The sequence below is a fragment of the Aquarana catesbeiana genome, linkage group LG07 (assembly GCF_042186555.1).
Source record: "Aquarana catesbeiana isolate 2022-GZ linkage group LG07, ASM4218655v1, whole genome shotgun sequence".
Taxonomy (NCBI): domain Eukaryota; kingdom Metazoa; phylum Chordata; class Amphibia; order Anura; family Ranidae; genus Aquarana; species Aquarana catesbeiana.
Window position 1 is genome coordinate 333,607,563 of NC_133330.1, and position 15,393 is coordinate 333,622,955.

Consider the following 15,393-nt stretch of genomic DNA (forward strand, 5'->3'; position numbering starts at 1 on the left):
AACTGGGCCTATGCCAGAAACGACATGCTTAGTCTTAAAGAGGACCTGAATACCCCCCAACTTTTTGAGATGGGAACGAGGGACACCTATTAGAAAAAGTATGCAGGCATAGGACACACCCCCTGCCACACCCCCTTAAAGGAGAATTATAAAAAAAAAAAATGATTACTTAAAGACACGAGTGCTTTTTTTTTTTTACCACTACTATTCCTTTATATTGGATTTTGGAATTAACAAATGCAGCCATCGGATGAAAGGTTTAGCGCTGGGAAACACTTTTTGAAAGATAAAAGTGCATTTTATATACAACTAGCGTGAAGAGAAAAAAAAGCCGATCACCAGCGGCTGTCAGAGGGACATTGGACCCGATAGTGGAGAGCTGCCGAGTGATCTGTGCCAACCTGTGCCACCTGCCAGTGCCACCTACCAGTGCTAGACATGTGCGATTAGTTTCGTACGAATCGAAAATTCATACAAATTTTCGTAAATTCGTACATTTGGCAGGATCCACAATACGTATTGCTATGCTTCCGACTTCCCTGTACGAAATTTCGTTTACGAATTTCGGATCCAAATTACTATCGAACATTCGGAATTCGAACATTCGGAATTGTTACCAAAAGTTAACGAAACCTAAAAGTTAAAAACCCAGGAAGTCAGCACAGGGATGGTGGGAGCCCTTCATAGTGATAAATTCATCATAACGAACATTCATTCCGAAAAGTTAACGAAACTAACGAAAATTCGTATTTCGTACAAAATTTCGGACCCAAAATTAATCCTAATACGGAATGGAAGGAAACAAATTTATTGACGGCGCACATGCCTACCAATGCCCACCAGTGCCACCTATCAGTGCCCACAGTGCCACCTATCAATGCCACCAATCAGTGCCCCATTACCAGTGCTGCCTATCAGGGTTACCTACCAGTACCCTTCAGTGCCACCTATCAGTGCCATAAGTGCCACCTATCAGTGCCATCTATCAGTGCTACCTATCAGTGCCACCCATCAGTGCCACCTATCAGGGCCCATCGTTGCCACCTCATCAGTGCCGCCTTATCAGTGCAGCCTCATCAGTGCCTATCAGTGCAGCCTCATCAGTGCCTATCAGTGTAGCCTCATCAGTGCCTATCAGTGCAGCCTCATCAGTGCCTATCAGTGCAGCCTCATCAGTGCCTATCAGTGCAGCCTCATCAGTGCCTATCAGTGCAGCCTCATCAGTGCCTATCAGTGCAGCCTCATCAGCGCATATCAATGAAGGAGAAAAGTTACCTGTTTGCAAATTTATTTATTTTTCTACATTTTACTGTGATTTTTGTTTAGAAAAAAAATAAAAACCTCAGCAGTGATTAAATATCACCAAAAGGAAGCTCTATTTGTGTGGAAAAAACTGTAAAAATTATAGTTTGGGTACAATGTAGCATGACCGTGCAATTGTCATTCAAAGTATGAGAGCGCTGAAAGCTGAAAATTGGTCTGGGGCAGGAAGGTGGTTTAAGTGCCCGGTAAGCAAGTGGTTAAAATCCCTGCGAGGTACATAGTGTAGATCACACAGAGGGGAGGGTTTTTTTCTCAGCAGAAGTGGAGTTACTCTTTAAAGCTCAAAAAAAAGGAAAATCTGTCATAAGCAGGCCTGCATAATTATAATAATAGAAGTCAGACTATTTCAATACTTGTATAAGGTGCTGATTTTCTCTGCATGTTCTCGGTATCTTCAGTTTTTGCTCCTATAACACAATAAAAGTGTTACGGTTTCCTGTATGCGATGGGGTGTCGCATCTTCTTTTTTTTTTTTTTTCCCGTGGAGAATTAGCGCACATTCGGTTACGGCAGCTTACCTGCCAGAGCAGCAATCATACATTTTATGGAACTATCTCATTCTGCTACGGAAATTTTCAAAACTGCATAGCGGGAGTCAAATTGGACCCGAAGACATATCATTTAAGCGGAGCCTGTGTACAAATAACTGTGATTTATCCCGAAAGGAGAGGCTGGATCACGTTTAAAGCGCAATTTCTATAAAGCATTAAAAGGAAACACACAATTTAAGGAAAATCTTTATGAAGATGGATGGCACGTAGGAGACAAGAAAACTCCAAAAGTAAACTGTGCTCCGACAAGGGTCAATGGAGGTATAAAACTGCCTGCAAGCAAAAACTAAAGCATAGAGAAAATATACATAAGGAATAGCTACAGTCCTCAAACGTACACGCGTAATTCTAAATTCTTAAATACAATTAAATAAATGCATAATATAACATAAATATAACTAAATACATGAATTTAAAAAAAAAACTTAAAAAAGTAAAAACTATTCAAAAACAAAGTAAAAAAAAAATAAAGATATAGATATATATATATATATATATATATATATATAGATATAGATATAGATATAGATATAGATATATAAAATAATTTAATTTTATAAAGAAATATTTGTATTAAACCGTCATCAAATACCAAAATGACTCCCTCCAACGCCACCACTTTTTGAAAGGCCAAAGAGAGTGCTAAACAAAGGGTCTGAGAGTCTAATTTCTTTTATTATATTGGTGTTAGTTTGCAACAGGATAATACAAAGCAGCCAGTGCCCTCCAGTCACACATGAGACCCCCCCCCCCATCATAGAGCCCTCCAATACACAGTTCCCCACCATAGAGCCCCCCCCCCAAACAGTTCCCCTTTCAAATAGCCCCCTGTCAAAGAGCCACCCGAATCACAGTCCCCCCCCTCCTAGAGCCCCAAAATACATAATCCCCTCATCAAAGAGGCCCCACATTATACAGCCCCCCTATTAAAGAGACCCCCAAATACACAGTCCCCAATCATAGATCCCCTCCCAATACACAGCCCCCCTATCAAGGATCCCCCTAATACACAGTGTACTCCATCAAAGAGTCTTCCAATACACATACTCCTATTACAGGACTCCCAATGCACAGTCCCCCTATCAAAAAGCCCCCCAATACAGAGTTGCCCCATTATAAAGCCCCCAATACACTGTCCTCCTATCAAAGAGCCACCCATTACACAATACCCCCATCATAGTGACCCCTCAATACACAGTCCCCTATCACAGAGCCCCTCAATACTCAGTCCCCCATTACAGAGCCCCCCAATATTCAGTCTCCCTATCATAGAGCCCCCCAATATACTGTCCCCATTCATAGAGCCCCCAATACACAATCCCCCATGACAAAGCCCCCCTAGTACACAGTCGCCCCATCATAGAGCCCCCAATACACAGTCCTTCTATCAAAGAGCTACCCATTACACAATCACCCCATCATAGGGCCCCCGCAATACACAGTTCCCTATCATAGAGCCCCCCAATTTACCATCCCATTTATAGAGCCCCCCAATACACAGCCCCTCATCAAAGAGCCACCCATTATACAGCCGCCCCATCATAGAGCTGCCTATACACAGTCCTCCTATCAAAGAACCACCCATTACACAACCCCCCCCATCATAGAGCCCTCCCCAATACACAGTCCCCTATCACAGAGCCCCTCAATACTTAGTCCCCCATCACAGAGCCCTCCAATATACAGCCTCCCCATCATGGAGCCCCCCCCCCCCAATACACAGTCCCCATCACAGAGAACGCAATACACAGTTCCCCATCACAGAACCCCCCCATTCACACAACCCCTTCTTCACATCAGAGCCCTACCTTTTTGCCCCAGCAGTGTGACAGAGAACAGGAGGTGGTGGACTTCCATCTTCTCCTGAATGCTAGGGGCGCCCCTGCATGCTGTCTGCCCTGAATAAGAGTCACGTGTTGCCATGGTACAGGTGAGCCAGCCATCATCACCATAGTTGCCAATGATGCCATACACCCTAGCCGAAGAAACAGCATTGGTTGTTATGGTGCTAGCGGCTGCCCTGCCCGCACTTTGTCAACTTGTGATGATGATCCAGGGTAGGCTGGACTCCATGCTTGTAGCACCATGGGAAAAACTAGATAGCCCCCCCATGAGAAATACTGGCTTAGGAGATACTGTGTATATATATATATATATATATATATATATATATATATATATATATATGTACTTATTATATAGTATATGGAAGAGTAAAGGGTCACCCATGAGGCCCCCAAAGTTAAGTATGTTTCTCTTGAATTTTTATCTCTTCATACACATACTTGTTAGTTGGAGAACCAATTTAGTCTTCTTCATGTTTTTACTTTTTCAAGCAGACATTAAATAACAAACACATTTTGATAAGACGGTTCTGCCTGTGGAACATCTTTGAACGTCTCCTTTGTAGCTATGGAAACATCCACTCGGCCACCTATATAACATAATTTATTTCTTAATGTGTGAAGGGAAGAAGAAGCATTTCCATAAATAGTGGTTTCTGCCAAGAAAAAGGGGGTTGTGACAGGCTAAGAGAAGTGTTGGCACTCGGCCCGTTCCATGGAACATCAAAGTCTTCGCACAAGAATGGCAATTTAATTCCTGCCGTTGAGGTACTCCAGAGTATTGGCTCCCTCTGAATGGAAGATGAGGCCTTCCCAGCGATAAAGCTGCAGTTCTGTTTCATAATATTCATTACACCTGATGCAAAGGAAAAATAGAGCTCAGAACTGTGAGCAAGTAAGGCTTAAAATGTTCTCCGAGGTGGCGGTGTCATGGCCTTCGTTTTCACTCACTTCCCTCTAAAGCAGGGATGTGCAAATAGCGGACCTCCAGCTGTTGCAGAACTACAAATCCCATCGCGCCTCTGCCTCTGGGTGTCATCCTTGTGGCTGTCAGAGTCTTGCTATGCCTCATGGGACTTGTAGTTCTACAACAGCTGGAGGTCCGCTAATTACATATCACTGTTCTAAATTAATTTATTTCCACTCTAAGGTGCTAAAAATTGTGTGCAAATTTTTTTTAGTATCAAAATGTACCATTAGGGATGAGCAGAGAAATTGATTTTACAGCAAAATTATGAATTTTGCTGTTGGCAATATTTTCTCAATTTTGCTCAAATAGCTGCTTCAATGAAATCCAATCCCTTTTTTTTATGTAAATGGGAAGGGAAGGGGGAGTTATTGGGTGTAGTTAGGAGTTTATTTATTTGTAGTATTTTTTTCTTTTTTCATGTTTTCTATCTGATCATTTTTGTGCACTGTCACTTTATATCTTCAAATATATATCTATATCTATCTATCTATATCTGCAACTCCCTCCTCATTGGCTTACTTTTAAATAGACTACCCCCCCTTCAGTCCATCATGAATGCTGCTGCCAGACTCATCCACCTTACAAACCGCTCAGTGTTTGCTACCCCTCTCTGCCAATCCCTCCATTGGCTGCCAATCGTCCAACTAATTACATTCAAAAAACTAACAATAAGTTACAAAGCCATCCACAACTCTGCCCCCAGCTACATCACTAACCTAGTCTCAAAATACCAACCTAATCGCCATCTCCGTTCCTCCCAAGACCTCCTGCTCTCTAGCTCCCTCATCACCTCCTCCCATATCTCCCGAGCCTCGCCCATCCTCTGGAATTCCCTACCCCAATCTGTCTCAGACTGTCTCCAAATGTATCCACATTTAGGCAGTCCCTGAAAACTTTCCTCTTCAGAGAAGCCTATCCTGCCTCCATCTAACAACTGCACTATTTTCTCCATTAGCTCATCCCCCACAGCTATTACCCTTTTGCATAACTTGACCCTTCCTCCTAGATTGTAAGCTCTAACGAGCAGGGCCCTCTGATTCCTCCTGTATTGAATTGTATTGTATCTGTACTGTCTGCCCTAATGTTGTAAAGCGCTGCGTAAACTGTCGGCGCTATATAAATCCTGTATAATATATATATATAGATATATATATATATATATCTATATATATATAAAATATATACATATTATATATATATATAGATATATATATATATATAAATAGGAAGGCCAGTATGGTGGCCTGAATTTATGGGAGGAGCTCGGAGGGTATTTAAGCAGCCCACTCGCCCATGCTCTTTGTCGGTTCAGTGCGCGATACTACACATCATTGGGCCAACTCTTCCCAGCTCACCTCATGATCAAGTGCATTGCGGCTTCTCTGTTCATGGTCTTCGTCGGCGGTTCCTGGTCACTGTCGCAGGTAGTATTCAAACCTTTTCGTATCATGTGCAATCTTGCGATTCGTTATGCTTCCTATCCTGCATCCCTTTCGTAAAAAACCTGCCTACGAGTTGTTGGCGCTCATGTCCCGACATTATTCAGCACAGGCGTAGTACATTCGTAAGTTCCTTCTGCCAAACACGATTCATTTGTAAATCCAAGCCGCAGAGCCGCTGTCAGTCGTTGTCCTATATCAATCGCCATAGACATCACTGGTTATAAAGATTCACTGTCCATGGGGTTGCTGTCTCATCCATTTGGAGATGAGCATGTATTGTTTGTACGGGTTCTGTGGCTGATTGAGGTGGCAATTAGACCCACCCGATGCCTTGTCTGCAATTGATTAGCCTGGGCGGCTGGGTGGTTGGTATGTGTCCCTGCAACCACACAATATCGCCCCAGCAACCTGACACTCACTGACACCCTTGCAACCACGCAATATCATCTCCAGTAGTATAAAACACTTTGCGGCACGCACCTACGTGCAAACCCACATACAAACTAACTTGCAAACACACCTCAGCCACACAAACACGCAGCGGCACCCAGTTGGCCATTCATCTCCATTGGCACACGGGCCACTCATTTTTTCTCCTTCTTTCTCCCTGAGGTTAGTTCAGGTTTCCATCCGGGACCAGGATGGACTTTATCTCCCCAGATAAAAAAAAAAAAAAAATAATAAATAGGAGGGGAAGAACATACAGTTCGCATTTTCACCAGGGTCAGTCGCATGACAGGGGTGAGACAGTTAATTTCAGGTAAAGTCACACCAGGTCCACCATCAGATGGTTATCCACCACCTCGATGACTCCCTGCTCACCGAACAACCAGACACACCACCAGCAGATCTAGACAGGTTAAGGATAGTGTTCAGCAATTTCAACGTGCCCATAGCTGAGCATAAAGTGGAAGGCCCGACACACTCTATCACCTTCCTAGGTGTCACTCTGGACACGTGTGCCATAGCCTGCACCCCGACAAACTAGCCTGTACCAGGACAGTTATTCACGACTTTACCCGGTCACAAGGGGGCACCATGAGGCAGTCACAATCCTTACTAGGGATGCTGAACTTTGCGATGAGGATTATTCCTCAAGGATGGTCCTCACAGCTTTTAGTTTATCTCACACCAGTGCAAGATCCAGACCAAGTTCTCAAACTAGACCAAGCAGCAGTAGCAGACTTAGCTATGGGGGACAAGTTCCTCACCAGCTGGAACGGCATTTTAATGTTCATCCCGGCAGTGCCAGCCGAGCCACCACGGGTGGTCGCCTATGCCGCAGCCTCCACAGGCTTTGTGGCCTTTTTTCGGCCGGCACTAGTTCGCCGAACCTTGGCCCCCAGAAATTCTCTTAAATTTCTGCTTTCGCCCAGTCTTCCTTCATCACTCTTCGAGCTGTATCCCTTTGTGGCAGCTGCCCAGGTCTGGGGCCACACTTGAACAGGACATATGGTGCTCTTCACCACGGACAATCAGGCCACGGCCGACATCATCGATAAAGGTAGATCCAAGTCACTCCCCATCATGTCCTTCCTGTGCAGGCTCATGCAGCTGTCACTGCATCACCAGTTTAATATCTTCTGTAGACATATTCCAGGCAAATGCAAAATCTCAGCTTATTAGCTGTCTCATTTCAACCTTACTTTGTTTTTCCAGCAGGAGCTTGGAGCCGACCCAACAACTACTCTTGTACCACCCTGGTGGTTGCTGACGATGGACTGAAGTCGCATCTCGCCAATGCTTCCCAGCTCATTAACCACCGCAAGCAATACACTGAAGGCCTATCACACTGCTTGGAACACTGCAAGTTTTTGGCCTCTTGCCCCAGGGCAGCGATAGGTGACATTAGACACGTCCTAGCCTTCATATCATATTGCCACACGTAGCTGGCCCTTTCTCACAATACTATTACGCTATACCAATCCGGCATCCAGCATTTCCTGTCCTTACAGGACCCCAGTAAAACGTCAGTATTCTCGGCCCATGCAGTCAAGTCCCTCCTACAGGGCATACAGAAGCACCAACCCGTAGTCAGTGGCAAACGCCTACCTATCACGAGTGCCCTCTTCAATGAGATGTCTGAAATCCTTAATCGTTCTCTATTTGAGGCTTTGCTCAGCCTAGTCATCCAGGCGGCCATCTATCAGGCCTTCTACGGTTTCCTATGACCCAGTGAATTTACCGTCAGAGGCTCTGGCAGTCAGACACTGCTCCGACGTCACCTGACTCGCTTTCCGAACCATTACACTCTTCATCTCACAGTCTGCAAAATGCAACAAACCGGTCCCGGGGTTGACATCAACCTGTTTCAGGCTAACACTGGTGCTCAGTGACGGTGCTCGACCGACTACTGTCCCATCTATCCAGCCAATCTGATGGTAGCTCGTTGCTAGCCTTTCTAACCAGCCCCATGAGTGGCAGCCAGTTTATCAAGCATGTCAGGATCCTCCTAAGCAACTTGGGCTTCAACCCCAGTCAGTACCAACCCCAGTCATTTCTTCCGGCTTGGAGCAGCCTCAGCTGCCTCCCAACATGGAGTTCAGTGCGCGATACCCTTCCGACCTTCCCTTTTTCAGGGCACTTCTCAGCACATCTTTCTTCATAAACTACCCATTACTTACCTTGGGTATGCCCCCTTTTTCTTGTCTTCCCGACCAGACCACCAAGGCACACTTCAGGTCTATTTATGTTGTAAGTCTTGTCGTGTGTTTATGTGATCCACATCTCTTTCGGTCATAGGGCCACGACCATAAATATATATGGGGGCTAACTGGGGTGGGCTGTTTTTGCCAAAGAAACAGGTCCGGAATAGTTGAAAGGAGCTTTTGTAAGCCTCAGGAGCCATTTAAAGCCTATTGCATCCTTCTAGCCACCTAAACCTTCCCCATTGCATATCAAAATAATGGTGAAATTGTACCAACATTTTGTGGAGAAAAAACTCTAAGTTTTCCTTTTTTTTTTTTGTTGCCAAAGATCAGAGCCAATATAGTTGAAAGGAGGTTTTGTAACCCACAGGTGCCATATTAAGCCTATAAGTCCATTGCACCCAATAGCTACCTAAACCTTCCCCATTGCCTTTCAAAATAATGGTGAAATTGTACCAAAATTTTGTTGGGGGGAAAAAAATCTCTCTGATTATTTTTTTTGCCAAAAGAACAAGTCCAGGATAGTTGAAAAGAGCTTTTATAACCCACAGGAGCCATGTAAAACCAACTGCACCCTTTAGCCACAAATTTTGAGGGTAAACAATCTTTCAGTTTCGCTATATTTCTTGCAAAAGAATAGGACCAGGATGGTTGAAAGGAGCTTTTGTAACCCTCAGAAGACATTTAAAGCCTATTGCGCACTTATAGCCACTTAACCCTTTCCCTTGGCGTTTTCAAAATAACGTGGAAATTTGACCAAATTTTTGAAGAAATAAAATCTCTCAGTTTCACTAATGTATATGTACCATGTTAGCCTTTGATAGTTGAACTATAACTTTTTTTAGCTAATAAAGTAGATTAGCATTGGATTGGATTAGCATTGGAATCTTTCCAAATAGAGTAGCCCTCAAGCTCGCTCAAAAGTTTATATTAGTAGTATGTCCAGTTGGCCACGGCAAGAGATCAGAATCTAAACCGATATCAAGATTTTGGGCCGCTGGAACATCAACATAACAGCGGCCTGCCAGCTTTCCCTCACTGTGACCTTAAAGCAAACCATAGTCATAATGGAAGATATGTTGGTTGTCCATAGCATAGGGTCACATCCTTTTTTCTTCATTCTGCCAGTGTAAGCTAGGAAATGAATGTTGGGATCTGCTGTGGGCAGTAGTAGGGTTGCCAGCATTTGAAAATAAAAGACGATGTTGGGTTCTGTTTAGGAAGTAGCTCTTACAAAATAGAGATTATATTAAACCTGGGGATGTTCAAGGTTTTCTCCATCAGTTGAGAGCTGTGTAGCGTCTGGGATCTTCTGGGGTCTGCGGTCTTATCTGAAAATTATCTTTGCTAACTCCCTAAATGGAGTTCTACTTCATTCTGATGCTTTTCCCCTGCCGAAAGGGCTTAATTGTAGAATCACAAATATACAAATAAGCCCCTGAATGGGGTGAATCACATCAAGAAGGAGCTGACGGGTTGTATGGTTCCACTACTGTGCAATAAAGTTTTTTGAAACGTCTGGTTTATGTGGTCGGAATGGCTATTCCGTTATATGGGATTACTGATTTTTAGGAGATTTTTTGCTATAAATTCCTATTCACTTCTGAGTTTATAGCATCACCGTTTCTAGCAGTCCGCCTCAGTACTCTTGATTAAAGTTACAGTTCTGAGCTCTCCTGTGGGAGTTGATGAGCTGAGGGTTTTAGATACAATTCAGCCACCCTTTATGAGTAGCTATATCTGGAAATACAGAAGAGCGGTCTACCATGAAAGCATGATCCGACCATCTGGACCTTCAGCACCTGGGTCAGTCGGCATCTCTATGAACACCAATGCACAGTGTGCATTTTATTTTATTAGTTTTTTGTTTTTTGAGTACATTTGCTATGTTGTTGTTTTCTTTTTACCAAGATATAGATGTGCAATTTTTTTCATTGCCAGACCTCTTCTATTTTTCTTTGCCCATATGTTACAGTGCAAACCGAGCAACATGTAAAGAGCAATCTGGGATGCTGGCATGCAAAATGAATACATTGTCTCCTCAGAATTTCTAAATATAATTAATATACACACACAAAAATAGAAAATCTGTCCATATTGTAGTGGGTAATGTTGGTGTATATAAAGCTGACCATTTTCCAGTTTGTTCCATTTGCAATTTGATAGCCAAACAAACTATAAGAGATGGGAATTCATACATAAAAGCAATCTTATAGAGGCCACAGATTTTCATTTCATGCCATCACATCACATGATACCATTATTTTTGGTTCACTAGAGACCGGTGACATCACTGAGAATGCAGCCTATCCATTCACTAGAGAGCAATGACATCACTGAGAATACAGCCTATCCATTCACTAGAGACCGGTGACATCACTGAGAATGCAGCCTATCCATTCACTAGAGACCGGTGACATCACTGAGAATGCAGCCTATCCATTCACTAGAGACCGGTGACATCGCTGAGAATGCAGCCTATCCATTCACTAGAGACCAGTGATATCACTGAGAATACAGCCTATCCATTCACTAGAGACCGATGACATCACTGAGAATGCAGCCTATCCATTCACCAGAGACCAGTGACATCACTGAGAATGCAGCCTATCCATTCACCAGAGACCAGTGACATCACTGAGAATGCAGCCTATCCATTCACTAGAGACCGGTGACATCACTGAGAATGCAGCCTATCCATTCACTAGAGACTGGTGACATCTCTGAGAATGCAGCCTATCCATTCACTAGAGACCGGTGACATCACTGAGAATGCAGCCTATCCATTCACTAGAGACCGGTGACATCACTGAGAATGCAGCCTATCCATTCACTAGAGACCGGTGACATCTCTGAGAATGCAGCCTGTCAACTTTATAAAGATTGGTGACATCACTTAGGAAAGATGTAGCATTAGCACTGGAACCTTTTAGAGACTTATGTTAGTAAGAACATACATGGAAAGGGCCGGATAATGTAAAATATAAAACCAAAAATAAACTTGCAAAAGTGCCCAAGCGCCAGCGAACTTCAAATTCCAGGACATTAGATCATGCCAAGCCTTGTGGTCCCACCATAGTGCGATAGTCATATGATACCAATAAGCAGGATTCTCATGATGGAGAAAGAAACTCAAACTCAAAACTTTTTAAACAAAAAGATGCAAATAATTAAAAACATTGGGTGATGTGTGTTGTAGACTCTCTGCTCGGTGGCAGATGGCACCACGGTTTTATTTCGGGTAATTCACAAGCTGTTTTCTCCTGAACCTCACGCTTTACCTTTGTTCTCGGCGTCTGGCCCTGAGCGAGAAGGAGCTGAGAAATATTGTCTGCACATTTCATCGTCGTGCTGCTCTTTCTTGGAGGGGTGGAAGATCCCTCTCCGCGTTGGTTTGTGTTTTGTTGAATGTTTTTTCTTTTTTTGTGTCCTTTTAGGTCAAGAACGCAGCGAAGCCACATTGATAAAGAGGTTTAAAGGGGACGGCGTCAGGTACAAAGCCAAACTCATCGGAATCGACGAGGTTTCTGCCGCGAGAGGGGACAAGTTATGTCAAGACTCGATGATGAAACTCAAGGTGAGGCCTCGCTCAGTTTTTAATTCCTGTTTATGACAAGTGGAATAATTTTGCTAATGACATTGGCAAAAGGGCCAGGGCAAGAACAAGGGGTGGGCAGGGGCGGAAGCTGCCCTGGGTGCAGTGGGAGGAGGTGGCTGCCCCTTCTCCACATGCTCTAGGACAGTGGTCCTAGACTGTGGCCCGGGGGGGGGGGGGGGGGCAAATGTGGCCATTTGCTTGCCCTTATCTGGCCCTTGGGGCACTGTTCCATCAATTGACACCAATAATGGGGTGCCATTCCCCTACTAACACCATCAATGAGTCACTTTTCTTCCCATTGATACCAATAATAGGGTCTTATTCCTCCCATTAAAACCATGATGTGCAGTGGTGGCCGCTCCATCAGGTGCACTGTCCCCCGATTCATGCGTCTGGCCTCCTAATCTACATGCAGGGCACTGGATTCCAATTGTGGTTTTTTTGGGGTTTTTGTTGAGCTTGTGATTAGAGCCTGAAGCTCTAATGGGCTTCCAAAAATGGTGGGCTCAGGGCGCAGAGCACTGCGACTTGAGCCCACCTAGTTCTGTGAAAATAGCGAATGAATATTCGCTATTGTCATACTGATTCTCCTCCTGGCCAATCAGGAAGCGGGTCTTGACCGGGGGGGAGGGGTGCCAACTAACCAGCGGGGGGGGGATGGGGGGTGTCAGTGGACAGATTGGCGCCCTCCCACAAGTATACCACCAACCGCCACTGATGATGGGGCACTAAGGCTGGGGCAATTTTTACTCCCACTGGCCACAGTCCCACCCCCTCTAAAGCCTGTAGAACAGTAAACTGGCCCTTTGCTTAGACAGTTTGGCGACCCATGCCCTAGGACAGTGGCTTGCACCCAGCAGGCCATGGCGGGAAGGCGCTCGTCCCACAGAATGGAACAGCGGTGTGTAGCAGAGCAGGTCTCAGGTGTGCCAACAGCATCTGTCTAGAGGGGCAGAATTCAGCTTGGCCGGTCTGTGCCCAACCGGGGAGGTGTCCAGGAAGGATGGCATGTCCCTATCCTTTCTCTATTCATTTGGAACCTCTCTGCTGCTAATCACTGTCCCTGTCAGATGGGTGACCTGACCCTACACTACCCACACACGAAATGTGCGCCAAGCCTGGGAGCCAGGGCCTCAAACCTGAGTTCTGGCTGTTTCCTTTTTTTTTTAATACCCCTGTGACAGTCACCACTTGTACATTAAAAATCGGCATGTGCTGTATATTATAGAGTTTCCGCCTTTGTACATGTCTTAGGATTTACTTGGAACTAGGGTTGCCATCTGTCCGGGATTCACCCTGACAGTCTGGGTTTTGAATCATGTGTCTGGGTTTCAGGCGGACTGCCAACCCTACTTGGAACTCCTGATAAAGCAAGCAGCCATCCTGATTGTGGACACCTGATGTCCGCTGGAGCTCTCTTCCGGGATTAAGTGCAGCTAGCTACCCAGCACGCACCTCCCGATCTCGCGCATGTGCAGTGCCCCATCTCAGTTTTCTCATGTAGTGCAAAAAAAGCTCCTCTGCTTTGCGATGTTGCTCCTGTTGCTGCCACCGCCAGTCGCTGCCGATTACTTCGCTACCGCCGAGTACCACTACAAACAAAAGACTGAATCCCCCAATCAAAAATGGTTGTGAAAGTTGCGAAATAACGCATTGCTAGCAGCGGGGGATGTCCATTGACTCCTGGGATTGATGACACTCAGGTTTTTTTGGTTAACCACTTCCAGACTGCCGCCCGCCGATATACGTCATAAGTTTGAAGGGGGATATCGTTGTTATGGCAGGAGCTAGCTGCCATAACCCCGGTATCCTCTTCTTAAGTGGGCCGTCCGCTTTCCGATAAGAGTGGTCTCTTTTATCGGTCACTTTTATCGGCGGCGGCAGCGTGCCCCCCCCGCCACGCTCCGGTGCCCTCCGCCGCTTACCAGAGCCGTTGGCAGCGGCATAGGTGATCGGATCTTCACCCTTGCTGGGCATGGAGACAAGTGAGGGGAAGATGGTCACCCATCCCCATAACATTGCAGGGCAGAAGCGACGTCAAAATGTCACTTCCACCCACAGCTCTTAAAGAGCCTTTTTTTTTTTTAAATAATTTTTTTAAATGACAATTTTTTTTTTTTTATTGCATTTAAGTGTAAATATGAGATCTGAAGTCTTTTTGACCCCACATCTCATATTTAAGAGGTCCTGTCATGCTTTTTTTCTATTACAAGGGATGTTTACATTCCTTGTAATAGGAAAAAAAATGACACCATTTTTTTATTTAAAAAACAGTGTAAAAAATAAAAAATAAAAGGTAAAATAAATAAGAAAAAAAAAAATGTTTTTTAAACGCGTCCCATCCCGCCGAGCTCGCGCGCAGAAGCGAACGCATACGTGAGTAGCGCCCGCATATGAAAACGGTGTTCAAACCACACATGTGAGGTATCGCCATGATCAGTAGAGCGAGAGCAATAATTCTGGCCCTAGACCTCCTCTGTAACTCAAAACATGCAACCTGTAGAATTTTTTAAACGTCGCCTATGTCGCCATTCCACGAGCGGACGCAATTTTGAAGCGTGACATGTTGGGTATCAATTTACTCTGCGTAACATTATCTTTCACAATATAAATAAAAAAAAATTGGGCTAACTTTACTGTTGTTTTATTTTTTAATTAAAAAAAAAGTGTATTTTTTCAAAAAAAAGTGCGCTTGTAAGACCGCTGCGCAAATACAGTGTGACAGAAAGTATTGCAACGACCGCCATTTTATTCTCTAGGGTGTTAGAAACAAAATGTATAATGTTTGGGGGTTCTAAGTAATTTTATAGCAAACAAAACTGTTTTTAACTTGTAAACAACAAATCTCAAAAAGAGGCTCGGTCCTTAGGTGGTTAACACAGGCGGTGAAGAGGCAACAGAACAGATCCTCGCTGCCTGTCAAACGGATGGACAGTAACACAAATCCTTTGGCCGGTAAAGCAACTCCCTCGTACGCATTTCATCGGTGTAATTTTTTTTTTTCTGTTTGCCCGGCG

The 15,393-nt window shown here is 44.5% G+C and overlaps 1 protein-coding gene across 8 annotated transcripts in view; it reads left to right on the forward strand.

Annotated features, from left to right (window-relative positions):
• Window positions 1–15,393, forward strand: part of DAB1 (DAB adaptor protein 1) — a 946,282-nt gene that overhangs the window by 750,860 nt on the left and 180,029 nt on the right. For all 8 annotated transcript variants that reach the window (XM_073593874.1, XM_073593871.1, XM_073593875.1 and 5 more), the window contains one exon: window positions 12,216–12,355. In XM_073593874.1, the coding sequence (XP_073449975.1) occupies window positions 12,216–12,355 (140 nt within the window). The remainder of the gene's footprint in view (window positions 1–12,215; window positions 12,356–15,393) is intronic.